We start from the raw sequence: 22,291 nt of genomic DNA, 5'->3' as shown, positions 1-22,291 counted from the left end.
TTCTGTGTAACTGTCTTAGTGAGCTATTCGTAAATTAGAGGTGGACAAACAATCTAGGGAAAAAAGGCTGGATCACACTACAGATCTGAAGGCTAAAGGAGAAAACTGGGAAACAGTAACAGGACAGATCAAGATGGAGGCAAATTGTTCATAAACATCGTGAGGTAATGTTAGAGAGCCTTGCACGTACAGTTACACAATTTTCCATTTGCCCATTGCAGTCTCTGACGATGGTCAAAAACCTGGGCCACGCTGGCTGCGGAGTGCTGGGCTCCCTCCAGACTTTAGAGACGCTGGAGCTGGGAGAGTGCTGTGACCTGCCAGAATCGTTCGGAAACCAGACACTATCGCAGCTGCACTCACTGCAGCGGCTTAGGCTGGAGAAGGGGCAGGGCGACGGCTGCCCCACATTCGCTCTGTTGGCCAGCGTTCGGACGCTCCCTTCGCTTGTTACGCTGGAGCTCGTCAACTTCGATGTCAAACCAGGCTTTGATACTGCTCTTGCGCGGTGTCAGAATGTCCGCCGCCTCCTGATTATTCCTACATACATATCTCAGGTAAGGTTTCATGTCACATTCTTGTATGTTTGTGTGGTAATTTTCTGATTTGACTATTGTGGGAATGAAATAAACACAGAACCATAACTCAACATCCTTTTTAACTGGTCTTTATCATTGTTCTTGGGCCAGAAATATTTTAAATTGAAGGATACTCGGACTTTGTGAGGAAAAGTGGAGAAGCAATTGAATATCTAGCTTTTAGGACTTACAGGTAGATTCACCATCAGTAAAAGAGCAGAGTTGTGAAATATAAATGAAACTGAAGATGCTGAGCTACTGATATGTCAGAGTGAGAGGAAAGAATGAAGTTACAGGAAGAGAAATGATACCTGAAATTAATAGGAAAGAGTGGAAAAGGAGATGGGGATAAACCAAAAAGATAGACTGAGAGAAACATGAAGATAAAAGAGTAAGAGAGTAAATTATTGACTAAAGAAGTAAAGGAACAACATCCAAACTGAAGAAAATGAGAGAAAGAGAAAAAGTGTAGTGCAAAACTGCAAACTGCTACAGTTTATCTGAAAAATTTATGGGAATTGCAGCATTTTACAGTTTTAAGGATGGACGATGTCATTTTACAACTTCACAGGCAAAAATTTGAAACATTAACATTCGATAACCAACCCGCTTCCATACAGTCATTTGTTTGCCTGGGTCGAAGGCAAGTCTATGATAGTCACTAACTCATTCTTTGATCTGATTGGTACTTTCAACCGTGACATTTGTTCCGTCATTGGAATTGAATTTAAAACTGGGATAACAGTTCTTCCATGTGTCTTTGGTGTCAACAGGCTCTGCTCTGTAAATTCTTTGTTCCGCTCTTTTTGGTTGTTGTAATTTAACCCATATTTTTTGACCATGGGTGGACTAATTACATTTGTTCCGTGTGTGTGTGTGTGTGTGTGTGTGTGTGTGTGTGTGTGTGTGTGTGCGCGTGTTTTACCATGTGGATATTCTTTGTTCACAGGGTTGGCGTCATGTTCATTTAATGGTTTAAGACTCTGTGTACTTCAATATGTTTCGATGAAGTGTTTTTATGTGACATCAGTGTTCCAGGTTGCTTTTGATGTTCAGTACCTATCGAGACATTTGTTCTGACATTTTCATACGCTATATTCCTATTGTAGGATTCATGAATAAATCCAACAAGAAACAGCACTTACAGACATTTAAAGAATTGTTCTGTTGATTTTCCAAGCATACCAATAACCAAGAAAGGGAGAAAAATTTGCCTTTGTGCGGTATTTGGGTGTGATATTAATATTGCACTTCGTGGAAGAAATAATTTAACTAATCATTTGACGTGCAGTAAACATGTAAGTTAGGTTAAATTGAAGGAAGATAACAAGGAAATAGAAACTTTTTTTGCGGAGTCTGGAAACGTTGCCAGTGACAATCTCTCTCTCTCCCTCTCCTTCTTCTCCCCCCCCTCCCCCCTCCCCCCTCCCTCCCTCCCTCTCTCTCTCTCTCTCTCTCTCTCTCTCTCTCTCTCTCTCTCTCTCTCTCACACACACACACACACACACACACACACACACACACACACACTTACACACGTGTGCACTTAAGTGCAGCTGATAATGCTCTTGCTTTATTTTAGATGATGTTTCCCACATCAGAAGTTACAAAAAAGTGTGGCAGTAGTCGCATGAAAATGACATGGCAAAAAATGCATCATCTGAATTTGTTAACAACGAACCATTTTCTTTGGCAACGGATGAAAGCAATGATACAGATACTAAGTTGTATTCTGTTGCTGTTACATTCTCTGATATTCTGTGGAAATAAATAGTGAGCACAGTGCTACACATACCAGCACTAGACAGCAACACAACAGGACGAAACTTAGGCTGTTGTTGTTGTTGTTGTTGTTGTGGTCTTCAGTCCTGAGACTGCTTTGATGCAGCTCTCCATGCTAATCTATGCTGTGCAAGCTCCTTCATCTCCCAGTACCTACTGCAACCTACATCCTTCTGAATCTGCTTAGTGTATTCATCTCTTGGTCTCCCTCTACGATTTTTACTCTCCACGCTGCCCTCCAATGCTAAATTTGTGATCCCTTGATGCCTCAGGACATGTCCTACCAACCGATCCCTTCTTCTAGTCAAGTTGTGCCACAAACTTCTCTTCTCCCCAATCCTGTTCAATACCTCCTCATTAGTTACGTGATCTACCCACCTAATCTTCAACATTCTTCTGTAGCACCACATTTCGAAAGCTTCTATTCTCTTCTTGTCCAAACTATTTATTGTCCATGTTTCACTTCCATACATTGCTACACTCCATACAAATACTTTCAGAAACGACTTCCTGACACTTAAATCTATATTCGATGTTAACAAATTTCTCTTCTTCAGAAACGCTTTCCTTGCCGTTGCCAGTCTACATTTTATATCCTCTCTACTTCGACCATCATCAGTTATTTTGCTCCCCAAATAGCATAAGTCCTCTACTACTTTAAGTGCCTCATTTCCTAATCTAATTCCCTCAGCATCACCCGACTTAATTCGACTACATTCCATTATCCTCATTTTGCTTTTGTTGATGTTCATCTTATATCCTCCTTTCAAGACGCTGTCCATTCCATTCAACTGCTCTTCCAAGTCCTTTGCTGTCTCTGGCAGAATTACAATGTCATCGGCGAACCTCAAAGTTTTTATTTCTTCTCCCTGGATTTTAATACCTACTCCAAATTTTTCTTTTGTTTCCTTTACTGCTTGCTCAATATACAGATTGAGTAACATTGGGGAGAGGCTACAACCCTGTCTCACTCCCGTCTCAACAACTGCTTCCCTTTCATGTCCCTCGACTCTTATAACTGCCATCTGCTTTCTGTACAAATTGTAAATAGCCTTTCGCTCCCTGTATTTTACCCCTGCGACCTTTAGAATTTGAAAGAGAGTATTCCAGTCAACATTGTCAAAAGCTTTCTCTAAGTCTACAAATGCTAGAAACATAGGTTTGCCTTTCCTTAATCTTTCTTCTAAGATAAGTCGTAAGGTCAGTATTGCCTCACGTGTTCCAACATTTGTACTGAATCCAAACTGATCTTCCCTGAGGTCGGCTTCTACCAGTTTTTCCATTCGTCTGTAAATAATTCGTGTTAGTATTTTGCAGATGTGACGTATTAAACTGATAGTTCGGTAATTTTCACATCTGTCAGCAACTGCTTTCTTTGGGATTGGAATTATTACATTCTTTTTGAAGTCTGAGGGTATTTCGCCTGTCTCATACATCTTGCTCACCAGATGGTAGAGTTTAGTCAGGACTGGCTCTCCCAAGGCTGTCAGTAGTTCTAATGGAATATTGTCTACTCCCGGGGCCTTGTTTCGACTCAGATTTTTCAGTGCTCTGTCAAACTCTTCACACAGTATCATATCTCCCATTTCATCTTCATCTACATCCTCTTCCATTTCCATAATATTGTCCTCAAGTACATTGCCCTTGTATAGACCCTCTATATACTCCTTCCACCTTTGTGCTTTCCCCTCTTTGCTTAGAACTGGGTTTCCATTTGAGCTCTTGATATTCATACAAGTGGCTCTCTTTTCTCCATAAGGTCTCTTTAATTTTCCTGTAGGCTGTATCTATCTTACCCCTAGTGAGATAAGCCTCCACATCCTTACATTTGTCCTTTAGCCATGCCTGCTTAGCCATTTTACACTTCCTGTTGATCTCATTTTTGAGACGTTTGTATTCCTTTTTGCCTGCTTCATTTACTGCATTTTTATATTTTCACCTTTCATCAATTAAATTCAATATTTCTTCTGTTGCCCAAGGATTACTACTTGCCCTGATCTTTTTACCTACTTGATCCTCTGCTGCCTTCACTACTTCATCCCTCAGAGCTACCCATTCGTCTTCTACTGTATTTCTTTCCCCCATTCCTGTCAATTGTTCCCTTATGCTCTCCCTGAAACTCCGTACAACCTCTGGTTTAGTCAGTTTATCCAGATCCCATCTCCTTAAATTCCCACCTTTTTGCAATTTCTTCAGTTATAATCTACAGTTCATAACCAATAGATTGTGGCCAGAGTCCACATCTGCCCCTTGAAATACGGCAAATGTTATCCCGGCTGACGCCCACAATTGAAATACGGCTAAGACACAAGTTGAAAATATGCTCACTATTTTTTATTTACTTAAATTTGCCATATTTCGTGACAGTACCTTTTCCATTAGACGTTTACACGGTGATATAGTCTTGGCTTCAGTTGTCTAAGTATGATTCCACAATGCATCTTTGTTGGTTGCAGAATTGACGTGGTTCAACGTGTTTCTCTCATTTTGGTGTTTCAAATACAGTTTCTTCAAATGTAGTTTCTTCTTTTTAGTTAATACAAAAATAATAGTAACATACTTCAAAACTATTTATGACGGCGACCTTCACATTGTTCTTCTGTCAACACCATGTCAACACACACCAAGAGTTAGCTGCCGACTTAGTACAGTCAAAGACGACTCTAGCGTCAAAGATATTTTACACCACACACAATCTTCCAGTTGTAACCAGTCTCTTTGCCACTCCTCGACACATTTTCTAATAGTAATCAATATGCTTTTACTCTCAAAAACAGAAGTAAATTAACATATAATAAGACAAATTATAATAAATCCTGACAAAAATATAAGAAAACATTTACAATTCGGTATCGACAAATACGGTAAAAAAATTACATCTCCCAGATCCATTACAACTGCTCCCCAGGGCTTTTGTTGTTATGGACATATACAACAAAATCCCGACCACACTCAGTAATGGATCTGTATTACACAATTAGTACATTAATGATGCAGTCTGATAACCTCTTCCAAATTTGGACTCTCTGAATCTGTGGACTTGTTACTGGCTGTTGTTGCAATGATACTTCCCCATCAATCCCATACACAAAAAAATTCAAGTAAAGAAATTATTTAACATGACAAATATACATGGTATAAATCATACACGAGAAATATTCTAACATACAGCATACAGATTGAAAATAATAGAAAGGCAAAACTCATTTCCTACAATAAGATTCAATTTTTTTTAAAATATTAATGTTAATTTCATTATGCTTACACCCTGGAAATGTCCTACAATTTAAAACCTGGTTCCTAAATCTCTGTGTTAAATCTCTATCTGATACCTTTTAGTATCTCCAGGATTCTTCCATGTATACAACCTTCTTTTATGATTCTTGAACCAAGTGTTAGCTATGATTAAGTTATGCTCTGTGCAAAATTCTAGCAGACAGCTTCCTCTTTCATTTCTTAGCCCCAATCCATATTTACCTACTATGTTTCCTTCTCTCCCTTTTCCTACTGTCAAATTCCAGTCACCCATGACTATTAAATTTTCGTCTCCCTTCACTATCTGAATAATTTCTTTTATCTCATCATACATTTCTTCAATTTCTTCATCAGCTGCAGAGCTAGTTGGCATATAAACTTGTACTGCATATAAACTTAGGTAACCCGATGTTATCACAGCTGAATTCTCATTACATACCAATTAAAAACTGTATGGCTTTCTGCTCCGACAATGGTCCTGTTATTATAGGACACAAAAATGGGGTTCCAGCAGTTCTGAATGAAGTTCAACCAGATATTGCCATCATAAGTTGCATTTGGCAGCTGTTTAATCTAGCAGCTGAAAAAAGTATGGATTAGATCCTTGTTTATATATTTTATCTCTTAGAGAAGAGTGTCACAAGAAAAGGACACCTTCAGAAAGTTCTGAAGCATGTATACAGGGTGGTCCATGGATAGTGACTGGGCCAAATATCTCACGAAATAAGCATCAAACAAAAAAACTGCAAAGAACGAAACACATCTAGCTTGAAGGGGGAAACCAGATGGCGCTGTGGTTGTCCTGCTAGATGGCGCTGCCATAGGTCAAACGGATATCAACTGCTTTTTTTAAAATAGGAGCCTCCATTTTTTATTGCATATTCTTGTAGTACGTACAGAAATGTGAATGTATTAGTTGAACCACTTTTTTCAGTTTGTGACAGATGGCGCTGTAATGGTCACAAACATATAAGTACGTGGTATCACGTAACATTCCGCCAGTGTGGACGGTATTTGCTTCGTAATACATTACCCGTGTTAAAATGAACCATTTACCAATTGCGGAAAAGGTCGATATCGTGTTGATGTATGGCTATTGAGATCAAAATGCCCAATGGGCATTTTCTATGTATGCTGCTCGGTATCCTGGACGACATCATCCGAGTGTCCGGAGCATTCGCCAGATAGTTACGTTATTTAAGGAAACTGGAAGTGTTCAGCCACATGTGAAACGTCAACCACGGCCTGCAACAAATGATCATGCCCAGGTAGGTGTTTTAGCTGCTGTCGCAGCTAATCCGCACATCAGTAGCAGACAGATTGCGCAAGAATCGGGAATCTCAAAAACGTTGGTGTTGAGAATGCTACATCAACATCGATTGCATCCGTACCATATTTCTATGCACCAGGAATTGCATGGCGACAACTTTGAACGTTGTGTACAGCTCTGCCATTGGGCACAAAAGAAATTACGGGACGATGACAGATTTTTTGCATGTGTTCTATTTAGCGACGAAGCGTCATTCACCATCAGCGGTAATGTAAACTGGCATAATATGCACTATTGGGCAACAGAAAATCCACGATGGCTGTGACAAATGGAACATCAGTGACCTTGGCGGGTTAATGTATGGTGCGGCATTGTGGGAGGAAGGATAATTGGCCCCCAATTTTTCGATGGCAACCTAAATGGTGCAATGTATGCTGATTTCCTACATAATGTTCTACCAGTGTTACTACAAGATGTTACACTGCATACAGAATGACAATGTACTTCCAATGTGATTGATGTCCGGCACATGGCTCGCGTGTGGTATTGAGTAGCATATTTCATGACAGATGGATTGGTCGTTGAAGCACCCATGGCCCGCATGTTCACCGTACCTGTCGTCCACGGATTTCTTTCTGTGTGGAAAGTTGAAGGATATTTTCTATCGTGATCCACTGACAATGCCTGACAACATGCGTCAGCGCATTGTCAATGCGTGTGCGAACATTACGGAAGGCGAACTACTCACTGTTGAGAGGAATGCTGTTATACGAATTGCCAAATGTATTGCGGTTGACGAACATCATTTTGAGCATTTATTGCATTAATGTGGTATTTGCAGGTAATCACGCTGTAACAGCATGCGTTCTCAGAAATGATAAGTTCACAAAGGTACATGTATCACATTGGAACAACTGAAATGAGATGTTCAGATGTACCTACGTTCGGTATTTTAATTTAAAAAACCTACCTGTTACCAACTATTCGTCTAAAATTGTGAGCCATATGTTTTTGACTATCACAAAGTGAAAAAAGTGGTCCAATTAAAAAATTCTTCCTTTTTTTGTGTACTACATGAGTATGTAATAAAAAATGGTTGTTCCTATTTTTAAAAATGCAGTTGATATGCATTTGACCAATGGCAGCGCCATCTAGCAGGCCAACCATAGCACCATCTAGTTTCCTCCTTCAAGCTAGACAAGGTTCGTTCTGTGTAGTTTTTTCGTTTGACACTTATTTCGTGAGATATTTGGCCCGGTCACGATTAATGGACTAGGTGGGTATCTTTAGGCAGATGTTTGGATAGACTACTGGACCAGTGAAATCCCCTTCTTTCTTTCAAAGAGGAAGTATTATTATGTACCTAAAAATCTTCACAAGCTTGACATCTGTCAGAGTACGTAGAGTGGAAAACAATGGATCCAAAGAGTATCAGAAGAAGAGAATTCTTGATTCTGCCACTGCACGTGCCCCTAAAAGAATAGCACATTCTTCCAAATTGAGAAACTCATCCTGAAAAGTAAGACTTCTGCTACAACACATGAGGATAAAATTGTTTGTTCCTGTCCTCAAACTTGAACAAGGCCTTTTGTGCTTTGCTTAATGTGACTATTCCTGTATTTGACAAATTCTTCCCCACAAGTTCACTTTTTATTAGAACTTCTAATGGATTTGCTAAGCAGATGTTAATGAAGTTTGTTAATCCCAAAATTGTCAAAAGCTCCTCATTACTTGAAGCTGAATACAACTTGATTCAAAATCAAAGAAGCGATGATGAGTTTGTTATTGGCAGTCAGACTTCAAACATAGTGCATGATCTCCAGCAAACAGATAAATCCCTTTTCTTTTCGTTAGTGAGAAACTACTTTAGTACTGCCTGTGGCTACATCATCAGCAAGTTTCCACACAATGATGATGTGCCAAAGCATGCTCAAGTTGCGAGACTAGACAAAATTGAAGATTCACAGTTTTCTTCCATTTGGTTTTTCGTGGAAAACTTTCGTATTATGTTATGCAAGGAAGAGAATAAAACTACAGAATGAGGTAGTGATTGAGCTTCCTCTTCAGGTAGATGACACTATGGCTGCAAATCAAGTTCCTGCAAGTAATTCCAGTTGGGCACAAATGTCAAGAATTCGTGGAGCCGATGGACTTTTTAAGTATAACCGAATTTCCATAATAATGTTCTCAATTCTCACCCAACCCCATAGCAGTGAAGAGTGTGAACGTGTTTTCAGGTTTGTAAAGAAAAATAGGCTATAGTTCAGACCATCCGTGTCTGGTGAAAGGAAGTCCTGTCATGTATGCTGCAAACCAGTACCACCACGCCTGCTGCTGTTCAACATGTATTTCTTCTTTATTGTTATGTTCCTCTACAAATCATTGGCCTATGATGTAAGTAGATGGGATTTCACTGAAGTATTTCATTTAAAGCATGAATTATTGTATTTTGCAGCCCAGTAATATTATTGTTTTCATCAAGCGGGGGTGTGTTTGTCGTGCGTGGGTTTTACTGAAAGCCCTTTTCAAAAGTTGACAGTTATGGTAGTTACGCAAAGTGAGGTTGAAGAGAAAGCCCCATCTCTGTAGATCAAGGAAACCAGTATTAAGTGGGAGGATCAAAATGGCTGTTCATACTGCACTGTAGAGCATGTTCAGAAACTGGGCAGGGTATCGCCAAGGCAGATAATTCCTGTGTTCAGTTACGTGCATTGAGGAAGGAAGATGAAAGAAGATTGGAAGCACTAGAGGTGTAGATAATGGAGAAGAATGGAAAAAGTGAAATTGGAAGACCGAGTAAGGAATGAAGAAGTATTAAGAAGAGTTGGAGAAGAAAGAAACATGCTGAAAGTCATCAGAAAGAGAAAACGGAACTGGATTGGACATTGTTTGAGGAGGGACTGTTTATTGAAGAAAGGAATGGTGGAGGAAAAAGGGGGAAGATGAAAAGGAAGATATCAAATGCTGGACAATATCAAAGGAGACAAATATTCAGAAATGAAAAGACTGGCTATAGACAGACAAAAGTGGAAGAGGCTCAACCCATGACAAGACCTGCCATAAGGCAGAATACCATACTACTACTATTTGTGCACATGAGATGAAACGTCAGTGTTGACGAATGTCTGTGTGTGTTTTATGAGCTCTGTATTTGTCCACAAGCTTTGTTATTTAATGTGTGGGCTGTTTGTAATGTTGAGAAGTCATAAGTGTTGTGTCCGTAGAGGAACCATTGTACTCTGTGTAGTAATCTGTGTAGGTTCAGTTGTGTGTTATCCGACTTCACTCATGGATTATAGTTTTTTTGATTCCCAACTAATGTGTGTGTAGAAATACTGCCCTCTAGAAATACTGCTTTCATTGTGTTTTGTACTTTTTACAGTCTGCCACGACAAACCATATGGTACTAGGTGGGGTCACAAAATTGGGCGATTCTTTGACGCACTTTGTTTGGGGTGTGACCCACGAGCTGCTGCGGGTCACTGAGCTGTTTGTGGATCAGTGCGAAGACCAGAAAGGTCCTCCTGGCAGCCACACTGGGAAGGACAAGGAGAAAAAGAAATCGTATACACCACCATTACCTGGTGCCGGTGCAGGGGACAGCATTCCTGTCCTGAGACCAGTGCCGGGAAGCATACCGCCAGATGATGGTGGAAACAAAAGTACAGACTCTCGAACTCGAGGAGAAGGCTCTTCGCCAACTTCTAACTCTTCTTCAGCTGTACCGACACCGGGGGCACCACAGGTAAGTTTTTGTACTGTATTGTTGATTTATGAATGTAAGTGTAATATATATTTTCATTTAATTGGATAGATAAAAAATCTACTCACCAAACAGCGACAGAACACTCGCATAAAAGACTGTTGTGATTGGCAAGTTTTCCTAGCCAGTGGCTCCTTCTTCAGGCAGAAGGGTTGAAGGGAAAGGAAGACGGGTGGAGGAAATGACTGGAGAAGTCTAGGAAAAAGGGGTTGATTTTGGGCAAGTCACCTTGGGGAGACTGGCCGTATGGGATGAGAAGGAAAGACTGATTGTTGGAGACTGCATCAGACGAGATTTGAAAACCTGAGAGCGTGAAGGTGGAAGACAGGTTAATATGCAAGACAGAGATTACTACTAAAACATCGTCTACCAGTTAATAAGTATGAAAAGCTAAGTGCATTGTACGTAACGGAGGTGAGATGGGGCGGTGAAAAATAGGTGGGAAAGACAATGAAAGATGTAGAAAACTAAAACAGAGTGAATCAAAGAGTAGTTACAGTAAAGAAAAGCTGAGACAGAAGAAATTAACATAAATTAAGGCCAGGTGGGTGCCAAGAACCAAGGACATGTTGTAGTGCTATTTCCCACTGGCGGAAGAATCAAGATGGCGCGTGTGGAGAAACGGGTGCCGAGGTCAGGAATGCCATTTTGTAGAGCATGCTCTGTAACAGGATATTGTGAGTTCGTATATACCCTCTGCCTATGCCCATTCATCCTAATTAATAATTTGGTGGTAGTCAAGTCAATGAAGGCAGAAAAGTGTTTACATAATAGCCGGTATATGACGTGTCGTTTCGCGAGTGGCTCTCCCTTTGATAGTATATGTTTTACCACAGAGCTATTATAGGTAGTGGTAGGAGTGTGCATAGGGCAAGTCTTGCAGTGGGATAGTCGCAGGGGTAGGAGCCATAGAGTAGGGAGATGGGTACAGAAGGAGCATAGGATCTGACAAGAATATTGTGGAGATCGGGAGAGTGATGGAAAGCTATTCTGGGTGTGGTGGCCAAATTTCAGGCAGACTGGATCTCATTTCAGGGCACGATTTTAGGAAGTCGTGGCTCTGCCGAAGTAGCTGATTAACACATTCCATACCAGGATAATAGTGAATCACCAATGGTGTGCTCCGTAGCTGTTTTGTGGTGGCATCAGCAATACCAGGATTGGATGTGATGACCCGGGAAACCTGCTTTTTAACTAGGCTGGTGGGGTAATTACGTGCATTGAAGGCTGAGGTGAGAATGGTGGTGTATTGGTGTAGAGAGTCTGCATCCAAATAAATATGTTTTCCTCGGATGCCAAGGCTGTATGGGAGGGAACGTTTGACATGGAAAGGATGGCACTGTCAAAATGTATGTTTTGTTGTTGGTAGAACAGAAGTGTGTAGCTGGCCTTTGGTGAGGACGAGGTCAACATCAAGGAAATTGGCATGGGATTCAGAATATGACCACGTGAAATTTAATTGGGAGAAGGTATTCAAAGACTCAAGGAATTTTAGCAGGTCGGCCGCACCATGAGTCCATAGGGCAAAGATGTCATCAGTGTACCTAAAGCAGACACCACGGGCTGAAGACTTCTGGAGCCTGGAAAGCCCCTTCCAAGTGACCCATGGAAAGGTAGGCATAGGAAGGAGCCATCCTGGTTCCCATGGCCATACCCCTGATCTGTTTGTATGTCTGCCCCTCAAAGGTGAAGTAGTTGTTGGTAAATGTAAAGTTGATTAATTTTGAGTAGGAACAATGTCATAGGTTTGGAATCAGGTGGGCACTGACTGGGGTAATGTTCAGCAGCAGACAGACCATGTACGTGGGGGGATGTTGGTATAGACGGAGGTGGCATCAATGGTGACAAGCAAGGTGTGTGGTGGGAGTGGGACAGGCACGGATTTCAGACGATCTAAGAAATGATTGGTATCTTTGATATGGGAGGGGAGTGTTTGTACTATGGGTTACAGGTGTTGATCAATTAAGGCAGATATACATCCGGTGGGTGCTTTGAAGCCAGCAACTATAGAATGGCCAGGATGATTGGGTTTGTGGGTCTTAGGAAGAAGGTAAAAGGTCGGGTGCATCATGTGGGTGGGGTGAGAAGTTCTACGGATTGAGGTGTTAGTAGGGACTGCAGATCAGTTTGAATCACAGGGATGGGATCTTGATGGCAGATGTTGTATGTAGAGGTGTCAGACAGCTGGTGTAGACCTTCACTAACATACTCCCTTCGGGCAAGTACTACAGTGGTAGATCCTTTGTCTGCTGGGAGGATAATGATGGAGTCATCAGCTTTTAGGGAATGTAAAGCCTGGAGCTCTGCAGAGAACAGGTTAGGGTCATGTTGTAGGGACCTGAGGAAGGGTTGTGAAGCAATGCTGGATGTGAGGAATTCTTTGAAGAGTTGTAAGGGATGATTTTGAGGTAGTGGTGGTGTATCAAGTCGGGGTTGTGCTCTGAACTGTTCAACACAGGGTTCAATGTCAGGTTTGCTGTAGGAAAGGTTTTGAGGTTGGGTTGCAAAGTGATATTTCCAATGGATATTACATGTGAAGGAAAGGAGGTAATTCACCAAAGCAGTGTGATCAAATGCAGATTTAGAGCTGAAAATGATGCCCTTAGATAATACAGATAATTCAGGAGGGAAGAGTGCTTTAGATGAGAGGTTAAGGACACTGTACTGTTGTGACTGGTTCTTAGGACTAAGAGTTAATTTTGGTGTGGGAGGCAGTGGTAAAGGCTGTGGGATGTTAAAGAGGTTGGCCAAGCTCAGTTTGTAGGAGAAGAGTGGTGGTTGATGGTGTGGCTGTTTAGGGAACTCCAGAGGGTTGGGAAAGGAAATACCACTTTTAAGGTAGTTTAGAAGAATGTGGATAGCTTTTGAAGTGAAGTCTGGCATGTAGCTGCAGTTTGAAGTTGGCTTGGTAGATGATACCATTCAAGGAAACATGAGTGGCAGATAACTGCAGGATTTTGTAGAAGGAGAGAAGTCTGGTAGATTGGAAATTTGCTGCTGATGTGGCATATAGCTCACAGGTTAACCAGGTAAGAGCAAGAGATTGCTGTATTTGAAAGTGTAGAAGAGTCTGGTGTAGGGTAGGATTGCATCCAGAAACTGGGACTTTCAATGTTAGGCCTTTTGGAGTAACTCAGGTTTCAAGAAACAGAATGTGAGACCTTAGTTTTGATAGTGCAAAGGCATGTTTTCAAAAAGAACTGATGTAATATCAGATGGGATATATCATGGCAAGAGAGGACAATTTGGAGAGTTAGAAATTGTGAGAGTGGCACAAAAAAATAAAGAAATAAGCAGAGGGTGGAAAAAATAGAAAAACAAAAAAGTAAGGTAAAAGTCAGAAAAATTAGAAAAATTCGTATGGAAATTTTTAATAAGTGGTCAATCTGTATTGATATGAAAAATGATAAAAAGAAAAAAATTGATCGGAAAAGTCATGAAGACAGACAAAATTTTAGAAACTGGATAAACAGAAAGCGAAAGTCGTAGGAGAAAATGTAAACTACCTAGCTTGGCAATTAAAGTGACATAAGAAAAAGCAATAAAAGTCAATCAGAATGGTTTACCAAAAAACAATCGCACAAAAATGTGAAAGAACTATGTATAAATAAGATAAGTGGATGGTGGAAAAGAAAATAGCTTTCAGATTTGTGAATAAATTGGCGAAAGACAATCAGGAGGAGGCCATGCAGTGTGATGAACCGTAAGTTATTGTATGTACATTCGTAAATGACAATGGAATTGCTATATGCAAATAAAAATGAAAATGGACCCACCTACAAGCACGGAAATCGGTATTGGAGAAGATGTAGGGGCAAAGTGTTGATTAATCTTGGTGATATAGATAAATAAATGAATGGATTAGCATGTAAGGTAGAAAATTGATCACAGTTTGAACAAGACAGAAGACAATAAAGACTGACAAGAGGGTTAAATGAGAAGGAATGGTGGCTACATGGGCTAATATAACAACAAAAACAACTAGCACTACAACATGTTCTTGGTTCTCGGCACCCACCTGGCCTTAATTTATATTAATTTCTTCCATCTCAGCTTTTCTGCACTGTAAATACTCTTCGATTCACTCCATTTTATAAGGGGTGTTCAAAAAGAAATGAGCCAGAGGCATAATTACAGAAATCAGTACCTGTATGTTAGAAGTATTGACCCTGGCTGTTGAGACATTTATCCCACTGTGACACAAGGAGGTGAATGGCTGTCTCATAAAATTCCCGGGTCTGCAATGTTAACTAGTTCCGCATATGCAGCTGGACATCGTCGTCAGAGGTGAATTGTTTGCCCCTCGGAGCCTTTTTAAGGGAACCAAAAATGGTGTAATCACAGGGAGAGAGGTCCAGACTAAATAGATGGTGGCCGAGAACCTTCCATTTGAATTTCTGCAGGAGTGCTTTGCAATGTCATGGAGCAGAATGACCCCACAGGTGAGATTGCCTTGTCGTTTTGATTTGATCACTTGGCGAAGTATGATCAAGGTTTGTGGGTAATTCACTGTTGTCCTGTGCTGCAGGAAATGAATCAGAAGGGGGCCATCTTGGTCAAAGAAGAAAGTCAGCATAACAAATCACCTCGGACAACGGTGTCCAGCTGTACATGCAAAACTGGTTAACATCACAGCCCTGGGATTTTTATGAGGCAGCCATTCACCGCCTTGTCACAGTGGGACAATTGTCTCAACAGCCAGGGTCAATACTTCTAACATATGGGTACTGGTTTCTGTAATTATGGCTCCGCCTCGGCTCATTTCTTTTTGAGTGCCCCTTATAGTTTCCTACATCTTTCATTGTCTTTCCCGTCTGTTTTTCACCACCTCTTCCACCTCTGTTACATACAATGCTCTCAGCTTTTCACTCTTATTAACTCGTGCGCATTGTTTTAGTAATAATTTCTGTTTTGAATATTACCATCTTCCACCTATAAGCTCTCAGGTTTTCAAATGTCGTCTGATGCAGTCCCCAACAATCAGACTTTTCTTCTTATACCATACAGCAAGTCTCCCCTGACCCGGGGTTCTGGGTGACTTTCCCAAAATCTACCCCTTTTCCTAGACCTCTCCAATCCTTTTCCTTCACCCTTTTTCTTTCCTCTTCAACCCTTGCACCTGAAGAAGGAGCCACTGGCTCTGAAAGCTTGCCAATCACAACAGTCTTTCATGTGTGTGTTCTGCCACCACTTGGGTGAGTAGATTTTTTATCTATCGAATTAAATAATTTTATCAGTAATTCATTGTTTCTATTGCAAATATATTTTGATGCACACTCTGTTTCGTCTAGAGGTATGTAGGCTGTGTTTATTGATGGAAGTAAAAGTCTGTACACGAGTTGCACAAAATATAAACCCTTGAATAAATGTGGTGTAGAGCCACATTTTTGTATCAGAGAAAAAGCGTACTTTTGCAAGGGGTCGGTTGTATAATTACTGAATTGCTATCAGTGGGATAGTATACCGTTCCTTCTATTAAAATTGTTAAAATTCCTTGAGAGTTTCATGAGGGGGGCCAGTGGTCCTTTAATGTTTCTCCAAGCAGACCACAGCAGTGGAAACATTCAAATTTGTCGAATGTGAAGGTCAAGATAGATTGTTATTTCATTCTCAAGTTCAGTCAACCAGTTTTGCTCATTTCCAGTGCCATCTATGAGATTTTTATCTTCTTGGAAATCAGATAACAACTCTACCAATAGTGTTTGATGTTTTGGAATTCTCATTACACGGTTTTGATTGGCATTCTGTGTAAGATTCTCTTCCTCTGTCTTATCATTTCACGAAAACATTGTAAGTGCACACTTATCTCTTTTATATTGCGGTGTTATGTGAATAATTGTTCAAAGTGATGTGACCATATATTTTCTTCAGTTCAATGCAAGATAAAATGGACAAACAAATTCCAACTATAGTGGAACCCCAATTTTACATTTTTGTGCGGTCCAGGGCATACGAATTTATCGCACGGAATCGTGAAAAACATAAAATCAGAGAATGTATAATCGAGTTCCACTGTATGCGATTTACACACAAAGTTCTTCAAAGAAACTATCAGACATTTACTAATGAAAATTCTATGAGCTTCCTATTTTCTCTGTGGCCACTTTTTCGGGCACTCTCCTCAGCAGGTGGCCGTGACAGTAAGATGATATTAAATACCTCAATGTAAGTCAGAAATTGCTGATGCAAACTGCCAGGGTGTAACGTGTTTCAGGAGGTATCTTCAACATCAAAATCCTTCAGCAACACCCTGTATACACTGTATGATCAGAAGTATCCAGATGCCTGTACATAATCTCGAATTGACCATCAAATGTTACAGAGAGGTGTACTGATTAGTATAAAATGAAGTAGGGACTATTGTACTCTTAGTAGAGGAGCAGTAACAGCAGAACAGGTCAGTCAGCGGAGCTAAATGACTTCGAATGTGGACTTGTCATTGAATGTTGACCGAGTGACAAATCTATTGAGAACATTTTAACTCTTCTAAAGCTGCCAAGTTGGTGATGCGATTATGAAGTGGAAACGCAAAGGAACGATCACAGCTAAACTGAGACCTGACGGACAGAGGCATTCGAGCATTGCGAAGTGTGTTGTAAAAAAATGTGAAATTACTGGAAAGAATCCCTTATTAGTTTCAAAGAATGGGTACAATGGTCGAGCAGCTTCTCATACGTCAACACGCTCCTGTTGTCAGTGCTAAACCATGCTTGAGATAGTGTAAAGAGCAGTGCCACTGGAAAGTGGATGACTGGCCACAAATGATTTGGAATGACAAATCATGACAATATTCCCTGTGTCAATTGCACGAAAGGGTTTTGGTTTGGCAAATATGCGGAGAACATTACTTGCCCATCATGTGTAGTGTGAACAGTGAAGTACAGAGGGGTTGGTGTTATGGATTGGGGGTGTTTTCTACAGGTTGTGTATGGTCCCATTATTATTATTATTATTATTATTATTATTATTATTATTTATTGTTGTTGTTGTTGTTCTTAAAAAACAAAAGTGTGAAAGGATAGGAATACTTTTTCCAGCATTGAGTACTGCGTATGACAGAGGAACAGTTTGGAGACGATCACCATTTGTATTAGCTTGACAGTGCACCCTGTCATAAAGCAGCATCCGAGAGGCAGTGGTTTGTAGGCAGTAACATTCCTGAAATGGACTGGCCTGCAAAGAGCCCCAACCTGAATCCAGGAGGGCACCTTTAGGATGAGTTACAACATTGACTTCACTCCATATTCCAGCATTCTCCATGACTGCTTTGACTAGATTATGCTCTTGAGGAAGAAATCGCTGCTGTTCCTTCATAGACATTCCGACACCTCAATGTGCATAAAGGTGAAGGGCTGACATGCTTCATACTGATGTTCACTAAATCTGTCTGAGTATTCCTGATCAGATAGTGTATGCTGTTGTGACATCAGATACAGTAACCAGGGTGTATGCACTTGGGGACAACCATAAAATCCAGGAAAAACATTCAAATTTTTTTAGAATTTGGGGAAATTTTCATTGTTTTAATTTCCAATTAAATTTTTGTTATATGCACTGCTAAGAACTGATACTCTAACAAAGAATTTTACTTTGGCCTGTTATTGCAGAATAATACTGCAGCAAAAAAGCACAAACGAGAAGTCAACATCAAAATAAAATTTCATTGGCAAAGAAAATGCGGCATTTACAACAAAATCAACTGCACACACAAGCGTCTACCGACAGCGAAATGAGTCAAAGATTTTAGGACAAAGATTGTGCAACACTGTGTAACAACAAACTGCGTTCAATGAGCGTGAGGTCTCAGCTGTTTAGATTTATAAGATGTCGTGGGAAAACATTGCAATTGGTTGTTTGAGAAGCGTTACTTTCAAAGTAAATTTCCTTTCACACAAGATGATTTATGTTACACGTGAGAAAATGCGGTTAATTTCTTAAATCGTGGAATATTTGACCCTCATTCATAACTTAATATTTTGAGAACTAGCAGCATAGAAAAATTTTGGGCCCAGAAGACCAGCCATTTATGCAATTATTGAAAACTTGCCAACCAATCTGTGTTTGATATATCTTAAAGGGTAACATGCTAAAAAACTCAAAGCTCTTCTACACTAGTTTTTTCATATTTATTTTAAATCTTTCATTGATTACAAATTATGCAGTAACAGTGGCAAAAATTATAATTATCCTTACAAAAAAAGTGCGAAGTGAACTCTTCAGCAACTTCACACTCAGTTGACTTTTCTGTGGAAAAGTTGAAGTCATCATCAGAACATTTATTCAGCCAGGTAGTCCACAAAACTTTCAGTGCATGGCAGTGAAATTTATAATTTGCATGTCATAAATATTCAGCTGTTGAAATTTAAGCTGTGCTCTAAGAATTTTACCTAATCACACCCTCGGAAAAAATTGCAAAAATTGCATGTGTATCAATTTAAACCATAACTTTTCCTGTTTGTGTGTTCGCGTTACTTAACAGTGATGCTGCTATTGGCCAACGAAGTCACAAGCGCTATGCTCTGAATATGACTCATTGGAATCTTTGATTTCAGTGCTTTGAAAGCTACCGTGCTGTAATTGGTGCAGTTTGTATTGATACTTTGATAATATGAAAATATGCAGGGTACATGTTGCGGCACATCAGAGACCGTTCCAAAATGCGTTGTGTTTTGCTGGGTTTCATTTCTTAAGGTGCTGGGAAGTTCCATGGCGGTATGTAATACCTTTACCATTGAAAGGATGTGTACACTCTACACTTCCAAGGGAAAGTATATTGTCACTTGACATTATTTTCAACTGGGAAAAACTGGGTGTTAGTTTTTCTTGTCTGCGTATACACCCTGGTAACTCTGTTGTACTAGTGAGCTTTGGACTTGTTATTCTCAGTACATCAATTAAACTGAGTGCAGACAATTTTTGTGTGATGAAAATTTGCAACATATATGATCGTTGATGTGGTTGCAGCTCGGAAAATTTTCAAGGTTGTCACTGTCAAAATTGAATGGGGGGGGGGGGGGGGGCTGTGTTGTTATGGCTGGTCAGTCCTTATGTTCTGGAAGTGAAATTCAAAGTTTTGCTGATGGGTGCATTTAAAGGGGGGGGGGGGGCAGTGTTACTATAGCCTAATTAAATTACTAATTAGTTGATAGTTCACACTTCACTGCCAGAGCTTGCCAGTTCTCCACAATGAAGTGATTGGTTACTTGCAGTTTTTGAGAAGTGTGGTGAACATGAAAAATCTTTAAACTCTGCCAGCAATCCATTTAACTGTCACGAGCTGCAGAAGATGAAAACACATCCTATCCTTGTGCAGTCTGCTTTCTATTATCTGAATCTTAACTTTGGTGCAGGTGAGAGCCAATGTGGCAGTGCTTTAATGCTGTGTGAGAAACATGAAATTACTGGCTCTTTCCTCCCTGAGGAAAGAACTAACGGCACCTATAGGTGGGTATAGTTTCCCCTGATAATTGTTCCTATCAGCAGTACTTGGAATTTTATCTACGAAATGTGGTAAATAATAATCAGCCATTCTCTTTCCATGTAAATTTAGAATCATCAACTGAATTTTCCTTTTGATACATCCCTGCAAATTGTTCCAGATATGATAGAAAAGCCTCACAAGCAAGTGTGTTCATTTTGCCCGACCTGATCCTCTTACGTTACCTATTAATGTTCTGGTCTATTTGTTTTTGTCTTGGATTTCCCTGAATAATTGTAGAAAACTAAGCTATACGTGCTCGTAGTGTGATCCAATGAAAATTTAAAAATATGAATCTGTTGTTGCCAGGTGGACATTCTTCCACTAACGAAGTTACAGAAGATGCTCACAACTGCTCTACCGAATACGAAGATAAAGATTCTGAAAGTTGCGTTCCAAGCTACGTGGCGGCAGTACATATCAGAGACAGATTTCTGATGGGGGGCTATGGGGAGGCGGCTCCCGGGGGCTAGAGCTGCCTTCTGAGCTTCCCAGTGCTATCGCCCACATTGCGGAAAGTTCAACCAGTGTGGATCTCTTCAACAGAAAGCCATTTTACTTGTCGGGGAAAGCCTGTGTCTTTCATGTCTCATTCCTTAAACACTGTTGTGTGTGTAATGTGTTGGAAAATAACTGAGCTAGTGCCATTTGATTTGTTATGTTTGGTGTGTGACGGTTTTGTAAATTGCTTGAGCACTTCTCTGCCTGCAGAGGAGAAATAGATGTGCTGGTGCAGTAACTGTGTTGCAGTGTTGCGAGTGAAAAAAGTTGCAGGAGTTGAGTGTGGATTTTGAATTTAATGTTTGAATGAGGGTGATGGAATGTTAGCACAGGATACAGTACTGAAAGATTACTGTACAGTGTTCATAAGTACTTCGGTTTCTTGTCAGTGATCTTACGACTGAGGAGCTGTGTGCAGATTTGTATCCATTTACGAGTGAGTGTTGGGCATGTTTGTGTTGTCGGATGTCTGAATGTAACTTTATAAGAATGGGCTGCATTCTGTGAGAATGCAGTGCTCTTCTTCCTGTGTAAATATTACGCATTTTCACTTCTTTTTCTGTCTCTTGCAATTAGTCATAAAAGGAAGCTTCAACTTGAGCCATCATTTAGTGCATAATTTGTGAAGAATAGTTAAGTAATATAAATCATTTTCAGTTTCTTCAATTTTTCCTGTTTCTTTGTAGTTTTACTCATGATTTAATGTATACTCTTTGTAAGTGGATATATTACCTGCTGTGATGAACTTTTTGCAATTTTTAGGCAGTCATGATTGATGTGCTTTCCTCTCCTATAATGGAGATTTTGTTTGCGAATGACAGTGGAAATAGAACAAGTTAATTTTTTTGTTTTGGAATCCATCTCCTTGGGAACATGCTTACCTGGATTGATAAAAAGCAATTTTCATGTACAAATTTCTGGACCTTCATATTGTATCTTTTTTTAATTAATGTTGAGAGATTATCTATTTTGAAGTAGAAAAATTTATTTCTCTTTTCATCATGTAACTGTATTGAGAAGTTTTAAATCAGTGTAATGTATATGGAATACAGTATTGATGTGTGTAACAATAATGTGACTCTTTTCTAAACGTATAGATTATTTCAAAGCAGACATACATATAACTAATGATTTGTGTTTTGTTAATTACAGTGTTAAAATGTCACTTATAGGAACAGAATCTCATTGGTCTTATGACTAATTGTTGGAAGTCTTCTTGTTGCATACAATGCATCATTGAAGCCTAAGCACTCCCGGCTTCCTGTTTCAGAAGTACCTGAAGCATGTTTTAAAGTTTTTGTATATATATATATATTATATATATAATTATATATCTTTTAGACTAAACACTTTTTAATGGGCATTTTATGTCATAGATCACTGCAATACTGTTTATTTTTCTCATCAGAATTATGACACCAAAATTCCATAAAGAGCAGTTAACACATGTTTGGTTAACATTTAAGTGCAAGTAGAGAATCTTATTCTGATCAGGTATCACGTAGCACATAAGATTTGGATGTGTAGCTATTTGACATAAGTGTGAAATATGACGCAGACTTTTTATAGATAATTTTACAGTGTAAATATAGAGGAGTTAATTAGGTGAAGTAAATATTTCATCAATTCAAAAACCTCACGGAATCTTTTTTTTTTTTAGCCTC

General features: G+C 39.8%; 1 protein-coding gene across 4 annotated transcripts in view; it reads left to right on the top strand.

Moving 5' to 3' along the window:
• The window catches only part of LOC126106893 (uncharacterized), a 206,511-nt gene extending 184,480 nt beyond the window's left edge, over positions 1-22,031 (top strand). For all 4 annotated transcript variants that reach the window (XM_049913305.1, XM_049913306.1, XM_049913308.1 and 1 more), the window contains 3 exons: positions 222-557; positions 10,268-10,630; positions 20,436-22,031. In XM_049913305.1, coding sequence (XP_049769262.1) covers positions 222-557; positions 10,268-10,630; positions 20,436-20,564 — 828 coding nt within the window. In that variant the 3' untranslated portion in view covers positions 20,565-22,031. The remainder of the gene's footprint in view (positions 1-221; positions 558-10,267; positions 10,631-20,435) is intronic.
• The last annotated feature ends 260 nt before the right edge of the window (positions 22,032-22,291 follow it).

Source organism: Schistocerca cancellata, chromosome 10 (genome assembly GCF_023864275.1).
Source record: "Schistocerca cancellata isolate TAMUIC-IGC-003103 chromosome 10, iqSchCanc2.1, whole genome shotgun sequence".
Lineage (NCBI taxonomy): Eukaryota > Metazoa > Arthropoda > Insecta > Orthoptera > Acrididae > Schistocerca > Schistocerca cancellata.
This window is presented reverse-complemented; position numbering and strand designations above follow the sequence as displayed.